The 17,942-nt window shown below is 34.2% G+C and overlaps 1 protein-coding gene across 1 annotated transcript; it reads right to left on the reverse strand.

Moving 5' to 3' along the window:
* Nucleotides 1-3,559: 3,559 nt before the first annotated feature.
* Nucleotides 3,560-17,727, reverse strand: LOC133038350 (uncharacterized). Its single transcript, XM_061116473.1, has 4 exons — nucleotides 17,417-17,727; nucleotides 16,573-17,341; nucleotides 16,038-16,351; nucleotides 3,560-3,971 (listed from the first exon to the last, which is right to left on the reverse strand). Exons 1-4 carry the CDS (start codon nucleotides 17,725-17,727, stop codon nucleotides 3,560-3,562), a joined length of 1,806 nt encoding a protein of 601 aa, XP_060972456.1.
* Nucleotides 17,728-17,942: the final 215 nt, after the last annotated feature.

A 17,942-nucleotide genomic window follows, 5' to 3' on the forward strand; every position in this document is an offset into this window, starting at 1 on the left:
TGATTTACACCTAGCCAAATATTATTGCAGCAAGAGTTAATTGGGAAAAAAACTCTTTTCATTTAAAAAAATTAAGAAAAAGGAAGAAATTAGAAATTAAGGCATTTTCTTGAATTCTCTCTCTCTTTCTTTCAGCTGGGACAAAGTAAGGGCAAGAATCAATCTTCTCTTCCAATTTTTAGAGTTTCAGCAAGGAATCCAAGGGGGGAAATCATCCTAAGGTAAGTTCTAATGAAACCCTTCTTAGTTTTCAAGTTTTTAAGTTAGGTTGAAATGGTGTTTTAAAATAATAGGAGCTGCTAGGTTTTCATATGCCTAGGGTTCGAATTTTAGGGTCTTGTTGAGTTGATTTTAACTCCTTCCAGCTGGTTTTGATTGGTGTTGATGCTTTTATGCAATTTTAAGTTTAGAGTTCAAAGCTTTGAGCTTTAATGGCAAGTTGTGATTTGTTGGTTTGTTCTGTGAAATACTGCCTGGATTTTGTTGCTTATATATTGTATAGGTGCTCTGGAAAGTTTCATGGCAATTGGTGGAAGATTGAGCAGCAAATGAAAAGTTTGGGGAATACTGGTACAAACCGGCTAGCCGGTTTGCAGTGCCACAAAAACCGGCTAGCCGGTTTTGGCAGGGTTCCCCGGGCCTTTCATTTTCTCAATTTTTGCCATTTTGATGCCTCGATTGGGTGTTTCCCCATTTCCAGAGTTAGAATAATCCATTAAGAGTATAACAGAACCTAGGGTTTTGGTTTTGGGTTTCCTGGGATTTGGGTTTGAATCATGTGACTTACCCGGTTTCAAAATGTGATTAGGGCATCCATCTAGCACGAGATATTCGTTCAGGTCGGCCAGCACACTTGAATTCGGAAAATAGGTAAGAACTGTGTATAATGTATGACGTGATTATCTGAATGTATGTATGTGTTAATATGTATACATGCTTATTTGTTGTGATTCATACACTACCAACACTTGTACGGTTGCGGTACAGAGTGCATTGGTAAGGTGTATGATGTTTGGAAGTACATCATAGTGTTACCAGCACTTGTACGGGAAGGTACAAGGTGTCTGTGGTACAACACTAGATAGTACTCAAGGTGCGGTCATACCTTACCTACACTAATACGAAGGTATACTGAGTGCATGTGGTACATGGTACATGGTCGTATCTTAGTTAGAACGTTCATACTCATCTGTTAAGCTCTGTAAATAGGTGTATGGGCGCCTATTTACAGGTCGGAAATTATATGATATGTTATATGCATTTCTTACTGAGTCTGTTGACTCACAGTTTCTGCTTTCATGTGTAGGTAAAGGAAAGGCGAAGGCTGAACAGGAGTGAACCTGAGCTCAGGTGAGATTGTACATGTCAAAGCAGCGCGACCTGGAGTGTTCGGTCTCGGGACATCTGGGGATTGTATTTTGATAGTCGCTGTGCGACCTGTAATAAATGTATATTTTGAAAAGTTAATTTTATAAAGTTTGAAAACAGGATCCCGGCACATGTAAATATTTTATCATATTACAAAGTTTAGTATTTAATACAAAAGTTTTAATTTGACACGTTTTTTTAGAGAAATTTCTTTGATTAGCAAAGATTGCACAATAATTGAAAAAGCACTGTAGCGTGCCTTAGCATTAGGGTGTTACAAAGTCGTTTTAATCGACGAGGAAGAGGGAGTAGAGGAAGAAGAAGGCGAGATTCTCCCTCCTTAAGACCGGAAGCGCAAGGGAAAGATGGTGGAGACTGAGGTTGTGAAGAAGCCCAGGAAAGTAGACACTCCGGCTCTCAGATCTGATTCAGGGATCCCGTTTGAGGTGGACGAGTATACTGTTCCTCCGGGTATCATCCTAACCCTCATTCCTACCGATGAGGAAAGAACCCAACTCCCGATCGCCAAGCACAATTATGCCACCGCAGAGTACACAAAGGGGAACGCCGAGGTGGAAGCCTTGAAGAAGATCCTGAGGGAGGCTCAGAACAGTTTTACTCGCAGTGAGTACGCGGGGAACGTTTGGGATTTCAATCTGGATCCCCTAACTGACTTGTTTAATCGCTTCATTGGACCCACATTGGCTCCCTTTGCCTCAGAATTAATGAGCCATTTTGCTGCCGGCCTAGTTTAGCTCCCCATGAAGAGATACTTGGCCTGTGCTTCTACCAATCCCGTCTACCAAATCCAGGACGTGAGCGCGGCCGTGACTGCGGTAAGTTCTTATCTGTTTAGAGGTATTTTCAGGCTTCTTTTCTTTTTGGTGCTTGACTTCATGCATTCCTCATACATATATTTTTTTTTGTTGTCAAATTGCTGCGGAACCTGGTCGTCTTTCGAAGACTCTTATCGACCATGGGTACACCATGTTTGAGTTTGGGGGCATGGAGGAGGCCATGAAGAGTCTTCGTGACTTGGAGGCACAAAAAAGAGCTATCCGGGAGGAAGCCCAGCAGAAAGCGGCCGTAACAGAACGGAGCAACCAGGAGGCGTTGAGGGCTAAGGATGAGGCATTAAATGCCAAGGATAAGGCGTTGAAGGCCACAACAAGGCGGGAGCTGCGGGATTCTAAGGACGTAGTGCAAGAATTGACAGCCAAGTTGAAGTCTTTGGAAGAGCTGCACCAAGCAGATTTGCAAACGACAGCCAACCTAACTGTTGAAGTGAAGGGGCTTCGTGAATTCAAAGAGCAGGCTCAGAAGGAGGTGGCCAAGGTGAAGAGAGATGCCCTCCTGGCCCCAGTCACCTGTCCACACTGCAAGAAGCACTTCAATGATGGAGTCTTCATGGCCTGGCAATCCAATGGTCAGAATCTTAACCTCGGCTTTTATCCCAAGCCTGAAGAGGTTCTTGTTCGCTTCTGGGAGAAGAAGAAGAGGCTAGATGCAGTGTTGGAGGAGCGCAAGGGTCCTCGTCTTCCTCCTCGGGATGATTAAATCATTTGTTTATCTTTGTTATCTTTATTATCATTTTTTCTTTTTGTTACATATCCTGTCTTCCCCTCACTTTTAAGATAATTTCTTTCTTTTTCTTAAGGGGAGACTTTTATGGCCCGTCCCCATGCCTTTTCTTTTTAAAGTTTTTTCTCTTTGTTCAAACAATCTACATTATGTTCGAATATATTTAGTTTTTAACTTCCTTAAATTTGATCTGTTTACATTTGTCCGTGTGATATGCCTTAGTACCCCCTAAGTGACATGAAAATTAGTTTTTTAGTCACTTAGTCTTACAAAATTAAATTAGAGGTCGCATATATTTGTTCGGTACAAATTTCTTTTACAGAAAATAAACTTTGCTTTTTGACTATTGGTAATACTTTCGGAGGTGATCAGCATTCCAAGCCCTAGGCACCATGGTTCTGTCCATTCTTTTTAGCTTGTAGGTCTCAGAGCCGATCTTATCCTGAACTTCATATGGTCCTTCCCAATTTGGCCCAAGTAGCCCCACTCCGGGTTCTTGAGTGGCTGGGAAGACTCTTCTTAAGACTAGATCACCAATAGTAAATTTCCTGTCTTTGTCTTTGGAGTTGAAGTGTTTAGCCATCTTCTTTTGATAAACTGGCATCCGTACTTAAGACTCATCTCGGAGCTTGTCAATTTGATCCAGTGCTTCTTGTAATAAAGTCTTGTTTGTTACCCGATCGTATGTCGTTCTACTGTGGGATGGGAATAGGGATTCCACCGGGACCATAGCCTCACAATGGTACACCATTGAGAATGCCGAGTGCCCGGTTGTGGTTCTTGGAGTGGTCCGGTAGGCCCATAATACTTTTGGCAATTCTTCAGGCGAGTTGTTCTTGCAGGCCAGCATCTTCTTCTTTAGGGTGGCCTTTAGGATTTTATTGACGACTTCTGCTTGTCCATTTGTTTGTGGCCTTGCCACCGCGGAGAAACTTTTAATGACTCTGTGCTGGTTGTAGAAGTTGGTGAATTCTTCGCAGTCAAACTGCTTTCCATTGCCTGAGACTATCTTATGAGGCAAGCTGTATCGACACACTATGTTTTTGATGACAAAGTCTAATGCTTTTTTGGCAGTTATGGTCTTCATAGGCTCGACCTCTGTCCACTTTGTAAAATAGTCCACGACTACTATAGCATACTTTACCCCTCCCTTTCCTATTGGTAAAGACCTAATGAGATCTATCCCCCACACCGCGAAGGGCCAAGGGCTATTCATCAGGGTAATCTCGTTTGGGGGGGCTCTTGGTATGTTCGCGAACCTTCGGCATGAATCACATTTCAGGACATAGTCTACAAAATCTTTCTTCATTGTTGGCCAGAAGTATCCTTGTCTCAGTATTTTCTTTGAGAGACTTGGACCTCCGGTATGATCTCCGCAAAACCCTATTGGAAATATTTTACCAGGATCTAGATTTACTACCAAGTATGTTTGATTAACACCCTAATATGAATTCTAAAACAATGAAATTAAACACATATAAAGTTTAGAAAACCTTACATTGGGTGCAGCGGAATATAATGACTCATTCCATTCAGATCTCTAGCCCTTGATTCCTTTTTGTAGCAGAGCATAATCAAGATCTGAATCTGGATCTCTTTGCTGATTCTCCTTCTTGATGGTTGATTTTCCATAGTCTTACATAATATGATTGAGGTACCACTTGATGTGTGTGGGCACTACTCATTCACTCAAGGGATTTCGAAATTTAGAGAAGAAAAGAGAGAGAGAAGTGGTGGCTCAGGAATTCACTCTGAAAAGAATGAGATACAATTCTTGGAAACCTGAAGCCTTTACCTTCTATTTATAGAATACCACACATGGTTAAGGTTGAATTACTTGGCATTTAAAAATGAAAAATAAAATGATAAAAGGAAACAAAGTGGTCGGCCATATAAAATGGAAACAAGCCTCTCACTTTTGCAACTTTCCTATTTTATCATTCCTAGTTTCCCATTCTCTAAAATTGCCAATTTTCTCATTCAACCACATAAATGTCAAAACTAATTATTTAATAACTATAATTAATTATTAAATAATATATTGTCATTTATTTTATTTATTAATAAAAACTAATCCAAGTTTCCCAATTAATAAATATACCCTTTAAACTCTCTATTTACTGTTTTACCCTTGCTTAGTGAAAATTCATAAAGTAGACATAGTCTAACTTTTAGAATTATAATTGATTAATTAAAACCAATTAACTGAGTCTTACAAGCAGTATGGTCTCAACTAGTATGGGGACCATGGGTCTATATAACCGAGCTTCCAATAAGTGGAACCAAATTTACCAAGTAAATTCCCTAACTTATTAGTTCCTTATTGAATCCACACTTAGAGCTTGGAATTGCACTCTCAGTCATATAGAACACTCTATATGTTCCATGATATAGACACGTCATTAGTTATCCATTGTTATAACCCTAATGTGATCAATGACCCTCTAATAGATGATCTACATTGAAAAGGCACTAAGTTACCGTTACACCTTCAATGTATTTTATCCTTAAAACACTTAGCTCCGTATAAATGATATTTCAGCAAAGTGAAATGAGATCTCCACCATTTATATCTGTTTAGCCAAGCTCGAAGGATATCATCGTTTCACTTCTAAATTCCTATAGAAGTTATAGATTCCATATTTATGGTAGCGCTCCCACTTAATTATACTATCATGTTCCCAAAATGTACGTATCACCCTGACCCAAAAGTAGGCTTAACTAAAAAATCAAAGAACATGTATAGTACTCTTGAGATCGAACCTAACCATATCAGGATTAAGATCATTTGATCTAGGATCAACAGGTGATATTGAATTGAATAGATATTACGGTAAGTTTTAATATATCTAATCAAAGTTCAATATCGGTCCCTTCTGATGTATACTCCATACATCTGATACTGGTAAACTTTGCCAATGTCCTGGAATGGACATAACACTTTTCCAAGGTGTAAGAATACCTATCGCTGATTATACCATGTCAGTCTAAATCCAGTGTTCTGACAAATCAGGGAATAAACTTTCGAACATATAATTAAGATTATATTCCACTGTGCTGACAACACTATAATCTTTAACAAATTCATATGTTCTGGACTTAAAAAGAATTCATACATTATATGTATATAATCATGAAATAAATCATGTGAACCACGCAACATAAAATGTTATTTCTGATCTTTATTAATAAGTAAATCTAATTATATTGAAATGGGTTTTATTTAGGGCACAAAACCCAACAAACTCCCACTTGCACTAATATAAAACAAAATGTGCATTTCAAATAATCATTAACACCTTGATATACAAATCAAGTGTAGTAGTAGTAAACTCCTCGTAATAGGATCTGACAGGTTGAATTAACAACAACCTTTTCTCCACCATTACTTTCCCTTAATCACAAAATCCTTGATATTGTGAAATTCCTCTCTATATGTCTACTCTTTTGGGATACTGGATTCTATACCTTTGGCAACTGCTTTTGGTTAATCAGGAAATTAACACTAGTAGTTAAGACAAGTTGGAACGGTGCCACAATTGTATAGAACTTTCCTTAGACTAAATAAGTACCTTTCCTGCAACTTTAACATTCAGTCTCTCTCTGGTAGACTAAGAGATTTCAGATAGGTTTTTACACTTCTCCAAAATCACTACTCCACCCCCAGAGTAATCACCATCTTATCAGCAGACTTTCTAGCATAAAGGCAAGTCTTGAAATCTGATGTGGTGTAGTCTAAGAGTTTTAAACACACCCTTATTGACTAAAATATAGTTCCTCTTCTTAATCTTAAGATCTACATGATTGTCTTCCAATGTTCCTCTCCTGGATTAATCTGATACCTACTCATTACTCCCACTCAACAGCAGGGGTCTGGTCTAAGGCATACAAAACCATATCTGAGACTTCTCACTGTTGATTTAAGAAATTCTTTCATGGCTTTATCTTTTCCGGAATAGTTGAAACTTTTCCTTAGATAAATAAAATCTATGCTTAGAAGTTGTGAAGCTTCTATAGATTTCCATTGGAAAGGAAATGCTTCAGCATCTTACTAAAGTAAGTTGCTTGCATTAGAGTAAGTAATTACCAGGTATACCATAAGCCATAGGTTTAGATAAACTAAAACTTATAATACTAAGAAGAGGAAGTTTTGTTAAATCCATTGAATAGATTTATTAACGAAAATTTCCTTTTATGTCCTTGTAATAGGAAACTTTAGGTTACTCCATGTGAATGGATCAAACTATAGTTCTCTTGGCTTTTCTTCTTAGTTTCTTATCTTGACAATCCATTACTTGTTTAAACTCACAATGGATTTTAATCACTAGTGTCTTCCAAGTCATAAGAAGGTAAAGTTCCATGAAACTCTCCCACTACGACAAGGTACCGTGAATTATGTCTAAGAAAACTAAATGGCATTGACCTCTTCGGTTGTGTTAAGACAACAGAGGCAATGGGATCATCTTGTAACGAATAAGATGATAGAATACTTATGGAATCAAGAAAAAATTATCTCCTTTATTTGCTACTTTATTTTCAGACTTAGTCATTTTCTTAGAAAAGTAGTATTTGTTTAAACAAACACTTTCTTATCTAATGACTATGGGATGATCCACCCCTAATCACTTAGAATAGCTAACAAACATGCAAACCAGGGTTAGCAGTTCTAGCTTTTCTTAAGATTTTGATTAGGTCATCCATGAATCTAGTAATGATTTACATTAAGTATACAACCATTTTATCTTTCTGAAATTATATTATTATAGAAGGATTTAGGCAACGACTAGTAACTAATTCAAATTGAATTTCTGGGGAGGTAAGTTTGGATATAATTCAAAAATTAAATTAATGATCTTTGAACTGCATATCTACTAACTTTTTCTCCACCCCTATCAGTTTGCAAGATCTTTAACCACTTACCATTGCTAGAAATTCATGAAATTTTTTCAAACATTTCAAATTTCTTTTGCATAAGGTAAAATCTAGAGTGATCGTTTTAAGAATACAACGAAAACTCATATCCACCCCTGAATGTACATCCATCTGCGAATGAGATGAACTTAATTTCAGTGGATATAGGCATATTAACTCTTTGCAGAGAATGATCTTGTCAAAACCACTATGAACAAGATACAAATGCCATAGATTTATAAAATATGTGGCTGTATCTTTTGATGACTTAAGCTTAGTTACATCAAAGAGTTCTTAGAATAGTGCACGTGGATTCTGGCCACAGAATACTAAACTCATACAGTTTGAATCCATTGAAAGAAAATGGTTATGAAACACTTGTGAAAGTGTAACTGTATAATTAGTAATTCTTTCTTGGACCACCACTACTAATCTAACTCTATGATTTACCTATAAAAGTAGGAGATTTCTAAGATTGAGGATTTATATCATTTTGGGATAGAATTTCGGGAATATAATCATGTGCGTCATTTAATTTCTTAAGAGAAAATATAGAATGACTTTATATGATTTATAGACCATTCATCCAATGATATGTCATTGAGCTAATTCGAAATGAATAAGCTAAGAGGAATTAGGATAATTTTGTTTTAAATAAGAATCCAACGATGCTCCTGTTGGGTTTTATGCCCTAAATAAAACTCATTTCATATAATCAGGTTTACTTATTAATAAAGATCAGAAATAACATTTTATGTTGCATGGTTCACATGATTTATTTCATGATTATATGTATATAATGTATGAATTCTTTTAAGTCCAGAACATATGAGTTTGTTAAAGATTATAGTGTTGTCAGCACAGTGGAATATAATCTTTATTATATGTTCAAAAGTTTATTCCCTGATTTGTCAGAACACTGGATTTAGACTGACATGGTATAATCAGCGATAGGTATTCTTACACCTTGGAAAAGTGTTATGTCCTTTCCAGGACATTGGCAAAGTTTACCAGTATCGGATGTATGGAGTATACATCGGAAGGGACCGATATTGAACTTTGATTAGATATATTAAAATTTACCGTAATATCTATTCAATTCAATATCACCTGTTGATCCTAGATCAAATGATCTCAATCCTGATATGGTTAGGCTCAATCTCAAGAGTGTTATTCGTGTTCTTTGATTTGTTAAGTTAAGCCTACTTTTGGGTCAGGCTGATACTTACATTTTGGGAACACGGTAGTGTAATTGAGTGGGAGCGCTAACATAAATATGGAATCTATAGCTTCTATCTGGCAAATAGAAGTAAAGGATGATTTCCTTCGAGCTTAACCAAACGAAGATAAATGGTGGAGATCTCATTTCACTTAGGTGAAATATCATTTATACAGGGTTAAGTGTTTTAAGGATAAAATACATTGAAGGTGTAACGGTAACAGTAGTGCCTTTTCAATGTAGATCATCTATATAGAGGATCATTGATCACATTAGGGTTATAACAATGGATAACTAATGATGTGTCTATATCGTGGAACATATAGAGCGTTCTATATGACTGAGAGTGCAATTCTGAGTTCTAAGTGTGGATTCAATGATGAATTAATAAGTTAGGGAATTTACTTGGTAAATTCGGTTCGACTTATTGGAAGCTCGGTTATATAGACCCATGGTCCCCATACTAGTTGAGACCATACTGCTTGTAAGACTCAGTTAATTGATTTTAATTAATCAATTATAATTTCAAATGTTAGACTATGTCTACTTTGTGAATTCTCACAGTTTAAGGATGAAATCGTAAAGAAAAGGGTTTCTAGGTTTAATTATTAATTGAGAGACTTTGCATGTCTAATTAATAATTATTTTAAATGACAATATTATTTAATAATCTATTTTAGTTATTAAATAATTAGTTTTGGCATTTAAATGATTAGAATTGGAAAAATGACATTTTTGGAGAAATAGAAATAAAATTGAGGAAACTGCAAAATCCAAGTGAGGCCCATTTCCCTCTATGGCCGGCCACTCCCTTTGCTTGTTTCCCAATTATTTTTTTTCAATTTTAATTGCTAATCAAAGCCTAGCAATAATAGGAAAGTGGTGGATCACACTAAATAAGGCAGTTAATCAATTACACAGTAAAAGAGAAAACTGTTTATTTGGAAAGTTGTGCTCTCCCTTTTCCCTATATAAAGCAACCTTGTTCTCTTCTCTTGTAAGCATGATAAGCCACGAAATTCAAGAGAGAAAATTTCGAAATCCTTGTGAGATGAGTAGTGCCCACACACATCAAGTGGTAACTCAATCATAGTATGTAAGACTATGGAATTTCTACATCAAAGAAGGAGAAAAGAAGATCCAGGTTCAGATCTTGGTGATGCTCTGCCACATAAAGGAATCAAGGGCAAGAGATCTGAACGGAAGGAGTCATATTATTCCGCTGCACCCACTGTAACGTTTTCTAACTTTATATGTGTTTATTTTCATTGTTTTAGAATTCATATTAGGTTGTTAATCCAACATACTTGTTAGTAAATCTAGATCCTAGTAAAATAATTTCCAACAGCTCCGATTAGCGAAAGTCAAAGTAATCTTATTTATACAATCTTCTTGTTTCATATTGTAAAATACTAGTCTAAGGTGTCATCAATTGATGAACAACTAAATGTTGCATATACAATATTTATCTTTCGAGATCTAACACTATTATGTTAGTCTAATGGTTAAAATCCATTAGGGATTTATCTCATTAGAAAAACAAACCAAGTTAGACCAACAATGAAGATTCGAAATTAAACTACAATTTAATAACAAAAAATAACATGGTTCAATACAAATTCATACACAATTCAGAAATTATTAAAGCATATAGCAAGTAGGAATGACAAGTGAAAATACTAAAACATACAATCCTAAATAATTTCGAAGGTTTTCAACAAACTGATATCAGTGTCCCGTTTAGGCGAGAGTCAAAGCTACCATTCATTGAATAGAGTTGTCAGCTCATCTAAAATGATCCACATTCTAGCAACCTTTTATTTGATCAAGATTGGAATCTGCGTTGTCCCGTTTAGGCGAGAGTCAAGGCTATTCTATCTTATGAGCTTTCACCATTGTTTCATATTCTTGCAAGTCTTATACAGTCGCCACCATTAGGGTGATCAAAACTATATAAAAAACTTACAAGATTACTTATCTTTCGAGATTAAACGGTGCTAACTTGCTAATGAACGTTCCTCCATTAGGGAGGATTACTCACTAAAACAATAGCTATGTAAAACCAACAATGGAGATCGAATATCCTTATAATAATAAAGCTCATTATTTAATGAAGGTTGTATTTTCTTCTAATATTTATTTTAATCAATTTATTTTAAATATATATTTATTTAATTAAAATTTCCAATTTAGAATGAACAATTCCAAATATAAATTTTAATTTAATATTTATAAATTATACTTAGATGGATATGAAAATAACGTGAATTATTTCCATCTTAGTAATAATTTCCATAAATATTTAGAAAATTATTCAATTTAAGTTGTTTCAAAATTAATTTAAATTAATTTACAACTCAAATTTAATTTTCTATAAATATATATTGCATTTCGAAAAAAGAAGTGTATAAGAATACTTCTTTCGAAAATGCTTTAAAATAAAATAAAAATAAATCCTGGAAAATTACTCTAATTTTATGTTGGCCCAAAATTAATAAAAATTAATTTTCAACAAAAAATATAATTTTCCTATTTAATTAAATATCTAAGAAAATTTAAAATATTTAAGTATCATGATTAAAAATCAACTTAAATATTAATTTTCTATTTAATTAAATACACTAGAAAAATACTTCAAGCAAAACAGATAATAACTATCTAGACTTTCATACACTAATTAATTCAATTTCTAATTATAATATATTTTAGTTCATTTATTTTAATTAATCATTAAATGAAAAAATCATTGATTTAAGTTGGTCCAAAATTAAAAATTTTCAACTTTAATCTATTTTTCAATTAAAATTCGAAATTTCTACATTAAAGAAATGCAATTTCGAAATTTTGGGAAAAAGATTAATAAAACAAAATAAAATATATTTTGAAAATTATTCAAACTTAAGTTATTCTAAATTAAGATTCCAAACTTAAGATAATTTTCAACTTTAATTAAATAACATGAAAATAACAATATTTAAGTATCATGGTGAAAATCAACTTAGATTTTGAAATTTTCAATTTAATTAAATGTATTAAATTCAAGAAATAAATAATTAAGTATAGAGGAAACTTAGTTATTAATTCTACTTTAATACTAGGAAAATATACTAAACTTAGATTGTACCAAAATTAATTATGAGACAATTAATTTCACAATCAATGATATTTTCCTATTTAATATTAGAAATAATAACTAGTACTAGAATTAACTATCTAGAATATATATCATTAACTAAGTGTTATTCTAAAATTAACTTTAAAATATTACAATGAAAAATAAATTTCATGTATTTTAAAAGTTAATTATGTTGCTAATTCAATTTTAATTAGATTAGACTAATATAATTAACCTAATACAATTATTTAAATTAGGCAAATGAGCCTTCACAATTGGGGTAGTTCATGTGAGGGGGAGCTGAGTTCAGTATGTCGTACCCACTTCTATTGGCCCCCAACTCTCACACAAGGCCCAAAAGAGAGGGATTTAACCTTTAAATAAACAATTGTTATTCATTGAATAAGCCCAAATCTAATTGGACCTAAATAAATTTCCTTATGTCAAAATTTATTTTAGCAACCTAGTCCATTTACTTAGTAAAAACTTAAATGGGCTTCCTATATGCATCTAAGCCCAAAAACAAACATATAGGCTCACACAGGTCAAATGATTTGGATGGGCCCTATCATGTTACTAGGTTTACACAGATGAAAGAAGTACAAAATTTACCTGTTACAAATTATTTATAAGATCTATCGTCAATTGGACTATGATTAAAATCAGATCATTGGATCTGTCAACAAGTTAATCATAGCAATTTAGATCAGATAAATATTAGGTTTGTAAAAACTTTTTTGAATAAACAATATAAACAAACAAACATTGTCCATGTAACAGATGTGAAATAAGATATTAATATAATTAAATTATTATTCTTAAACTAACCAAATAAAGGAAACTAATTTTAAAATATCTAGATTTATTTGAATCAAATTAAATTAAATATCTAATAAGATCAATGATTTGAAAGGAAAGAATCTTCAATATCACTTTAAGATCTTATAATTTAATAAAATTAAAGTAATAAAATAAACCAATTTTAAAATAGATTTGGTTAGATAATTATTATTTTAGGAATAAAATAATAAATAAATAATAATTACCATAATTATATGTCAAAATATCTAAATTAAGCAATATTCAAATTTCTACAAAATAACTAAGTTATTTAAATATTTAAGATATGATTTATAAATTTTCAATAAGAAAAAAATGATATATATAGAAAAATATCATTTTTAAATTTATAATTTATAAATAATTAAATATTTAACAAAATAACAAATTTTGAATTTGAAAATATTATGGTAAGTATATCTATAAAAATATCTATGTTAATTTCAAATTTATTAATTATTTAATTTGTCATATAAGATAATTTTAATATAATATTTTAAAGAAAAAGAGAAAATTATCTTTTAATTTAAAATATGTTAAGTATCAAAATTTCTAATTTTATAATTAAATAATATATAAATATTAAAGAAGTTAACAAATTTTTAAATCTGACCATAATAGGAAATATTTAAAATTGGAAATATTCAAAATTGGAAAAATCTAAAATTGGAAATATCATATTTTGGAAACAATCCCATAAAAAATTAGATTTTTGGGGAAAAACCCACAAAATTCGCAATTTGTAGGGGCTGCCAGGATAGGCTGCATGCAGCAGCCATGATTTCTAATCTTCCAAAATTCATATCTTTCTCAATTTTTATCGGAATGTAAAAAATAAAATTGCTTAATTTTTCACAAGGAATCCAAATAAAATATTTTAAAAAATAGAAAAAATATTTTTCATGAAAGAATTTCGTACAACATTAACATTCATCACATAAGCACATAAACCAACATGAAACCATCCAAATCAACACAGAACATATAAAACATCGTTTTAATTCATATTACATGAAAGTAAATCATTACCATGGCTCTGGTGCCAGTTGTTGGAAATATTTTACCAGGATCTAGATTTACTACCAAGTATGTTTGATTAAAACCCTAATATGAATTCTAAAACAATGAAATTAAACACATATAAAGTTTAGAAAACCTTACATTGGGTGCAGCGGAATATAATGACTCCTTCCATTCAGATCTCTAGCTCTTGATTCCTTTCTGTAGCAGAGCATAATCAAGATCTGAATCTGGATCTCTTTCTCTCATTCTTTGATGCTGATTCTCCTTCTTGATGGTTGATTTTCCATAGTCTTACATACTATGATTGAGGTACCATTTGATGTGTGTGGGCACTACTCATTCGCTCAAGGGATTTCAAAATTTAGAGAAGAAAAGAGAGAGAGAGAGAGAGAGAGAGAGAGAGAGAGAGAGAAGTGGTGGCTCTGGAATTCACTCTGAAAAGAATAAGATACAATTCTTGGAAACCTGAAGCCTTTACCTTCTATTTATAGAATACCACACAGGGTTAAGGTTGAATTACTTGGCATTTAAAAATGAAAAATAAAATGATAAAAGGAAACAAAGTGGCCGGCCATATAAAATGGAAACAAGCCTCTCACTTTTGCAACTTTCCTATTTTATCATTCCTAGTTTCCCATTCTCCAAAATTGCCAATTTTCTCATTCAACCACATAAATGTCGAAACTAATTATTTAATAACTATAATTAATTATTAAATAATATATTGTCATTTATTTTATTTATTAATAAAAACTAATCCAAGTTTCCCAATTAATAAATATACTCTTTAAACTCTCTATTTACTGTTTTACCCTTGCTTAGTGAAAATTCATAAAATAGACATAGTCTAACTTTTAGAATTATAATTGATTAATTAAGATCAATTAACTGAGTCTTACAAGCAGTATGGTCTCAACTAGTATGGGGACCATGGGTCTATATAACCGAGCTTCCAATAAGTTGAACCGAATTTACCAAGTAAATTCCCTAACTTATTAATTCCTTATTGAATCCACACTTAGAACTTGGAATTGCACTCTCAGTCATATAGAACACTCTATATGTTCCATGATATAGACACGTCATTAGTTATCCATTGTTATAACCTTAATGTGATCAATGACCCTATAATAGATGATCTACATTGAAAAGGCACTAAGTTACCGTTACACCTTCAATGTATTTTATCCTTAAAACACTTAGCTCCGTATAAATGATATTTCAACAAAGTGAAATGAGATCTCCACCATTTATCTCTGTTTAGCCAAGCTCGAAGGATATCATCGTTTCACTTCTAAACTCCTATAGAAGTTATAGATTCCATATTTATTGTAGCGCTCCCACCCAATTATACTATTATGTTCCCAAAATGTACGTATCACCCTGACCCAAAAGTAGGCTTAACTAACAAATCAAACAACATGTATAGTACTCTTGAGATCGAACATAATCATATCAGGATTAAGATCATTTGATCTAGGATCAACAGGTGATATTGAATTGAATAGATATTACGGTAAGTTTTAATATATCTAATCAAAGTTCAATATCGGTCCCTTCCGATGTATACTCCATACATTCGATACTGGTAAACTTTGCCACTGTCCTTGAAAGGACATAACACATTTTCAAGGTGTAAGAATACCTATCGCTGATTATACCATGTCAATCTAAATCCAGTGTTCTGAGAAATCAGGGAATAAACTTTCAAACATATAATTAAGATTATATTCCACTGTGTTGACAACACTATAATCTTTAACAAATTCATATGTTCTGGACTTTAAAAAAATTCATACATTATATGTATATAATCATGAAATAAATCATGTGAACCATGCAACATAAAATGTTATTTCTGATCTTTATTAATAAGTAAATCTGATTATATTGAAATGGGTTTTATTTAGGGCACAAAACCTAACAAACCCCTCATGGACCTCCTGCATGATATGTCTAGCTTCAGGGTCTGATACACACCTTAAGTATGGCATGCTAAGTCCTCTTTGATAGAGAATATTATCCATCATCACATACCGGTGTTCCTGATACTTTAGCCTTCTGGATAGGGCCCTTTCTTGAGGCAACTCACCTTTTGTTATGTATCTGATGATAGGGTCCATGCAACATGATTCTTGCTCGATTGCAGCCCCCGTATCTTTGATTCTGATGCTCAGCTCCGCGAGGTGTTCAACAGGTACTACCCCCAGTCTCCCTATCTCACTGCCCGATGCCAACTTAGCCAAACAGTCTGCGTGAGTGTTCTTATCTCTGAGAATTCTTTCCACTTTGTACTATGTGAACTCATGCAGCAATTCTCAGACAATAGCCATGTACGCGACCATTTTCTCTCTGCATGGTTGGTATTCTCTTGAGACTTGATTGACAACCAGTTGCGAATCGCTGAAGACTTCTACTCTTGCGGCCCCTACAGCTTTTGCCAACTTTAATCCTGCGATTAGGGTTCATATTCGACTTCGTTATTAGAAGCTGGGAATGCAAAATGTAGGGCTACCTGGAGCCGAAGTCCATCTGGCGATATCATTGCTATCCCAGCACCGAATCCATTTTCGTTTGATGCTCCATCAACGAATACCTTCCATGTCGCGGTTCGCGGTAATGGCACACTTGAAGTAGCTTTCGCTTCATTACACTCTGTTATGAAGTCTGCTAGAGCCATTCCTTTTATGGAGATGCACGGTACGTAGTGTATGTCAAACTGGCTCAATTCCATGGCCCATTTGAGGAGTCTTCTTGACGCTTTCGGCTTCTGTAAGACTTGTCGAAGTGGGTGGTTCGTGAGTACCTTAATGGGGTGAGCCTGAAAGTAGGATCTCAACTTTTTTGAAGCCATCAGGAGGCAAAAAACTAACTTCTCGATCAGAGGATATCGTATCTCAGCCCCTATCACGCGCTTGCTAACGTAATACACTGGATGTTGGACTTTGTCCTCTTCCCGGACGAGGGCTGCGGTGACAGCGTTCTCGGAGATAGCCAAGTATAGTAACAAGTCTTCTCCGTGGACTGGCTTTGATAGAATTAGCGATTTAGCCATGTGTTCTTTTAGTTTCCTTAATGCCTTCTCGCATTCTTCAGTCCATTCAAATTTCTGACATTTCTTTAAAATGTTGAAAAAAAGGATGCACTTATTGGTTGATCGGGAAATGAATCGGCTTAAGGCAGGAACCTTTCTGGTCAAGCTTTGCACATCTTTGTGCTTCTTGGGGGAAGGCATGTTCAATAAAGCTTGAATTTTTTCGGGGTTTGCCTCTATTCCCCTTTGTCTGACGATGAATCCCAAAAATTTCCCTCACTTGACTCTAAAAGTGCACTTCTTCGGGTTAAGTTTCATTCCATACCTCCGGACTACTTCAAAACATTCTGCGAGGTCGTCTGCATGGCTCACGCATGCTTTGGATTTGACTAGCATGTCGTCCACGTAAACCTCTATATTTCTTCCTAGGAGGCCTTTGAACATTCGGTTCACCATTCTCTGATATGTTGCATCAGCATTTTTTAATCCGAAAGGCATAACCAGGTAGCAGTATACCCCCTTATTGGTCGTGAAGCTAGAACATTCTTGATCTGCAATGTGCATCTTAATCTGGTTGTATCCGGAGTAGGCATCCATGAAAGACAGTAGCCTGAACCCAGAGGTGACGTCTACCATCTGGTCAATCCAAGGTATAAGGAAGCAGTCTTTCGGGCAGGCCTTATTGAGATTGGTAAAATCTATACATACCCGCCATGTCCTATTTGGTTTTTGCACCTGTACCTGATTAGCCAGCCATTCTGGGTAGTACACATCCCGGATCAGGCCGTTGGTCAGCAGCTTGTCTACCTCTTTTCCAGGGTGTCTGCTTTTACCAGATCAAGGGGACGCCG

This window comes from Cannabis sativa, chromosome 5 (genome assembly GCF_029168945.1).
Source record: "Cannabis sativa cultivar Pink pepper isolate KNU-18-1 chromosome 5, ASM2916894v1, whole genome shotgun sequence".
Classification (NCBI taxonomy): domain Eukaryota; kingdom Viridiplantae; phylum Streptophyta; class Magnoliopsida; order Rosales; family Cannabaceae; genus Cannabis; species Cannabis sativa.

Coding starts and splice junctions, on each gene's coding strand:
- LOC133038350 (XM_061116473.1), bottom strand. CDS start 17,727: ATGGTAGACGTCACCTCTGGGTTCAGGCTACTGTCTTTCATGGATGCC. Junction 17,342..17,416: donor TGTTTTGAAGTAGTCCGGAG/GTATGGAATGAA, acceptor ATTCATCGTCAG/ACAAAGGGGAATAGAGGCAA. Junction 16,352..16,572: donor CAGATGGACTTCGGCTCCAG/GTAGCCCTACAT, acceptor GAGTTCACATAG/TACAAAGTGGAAAGAATTCT.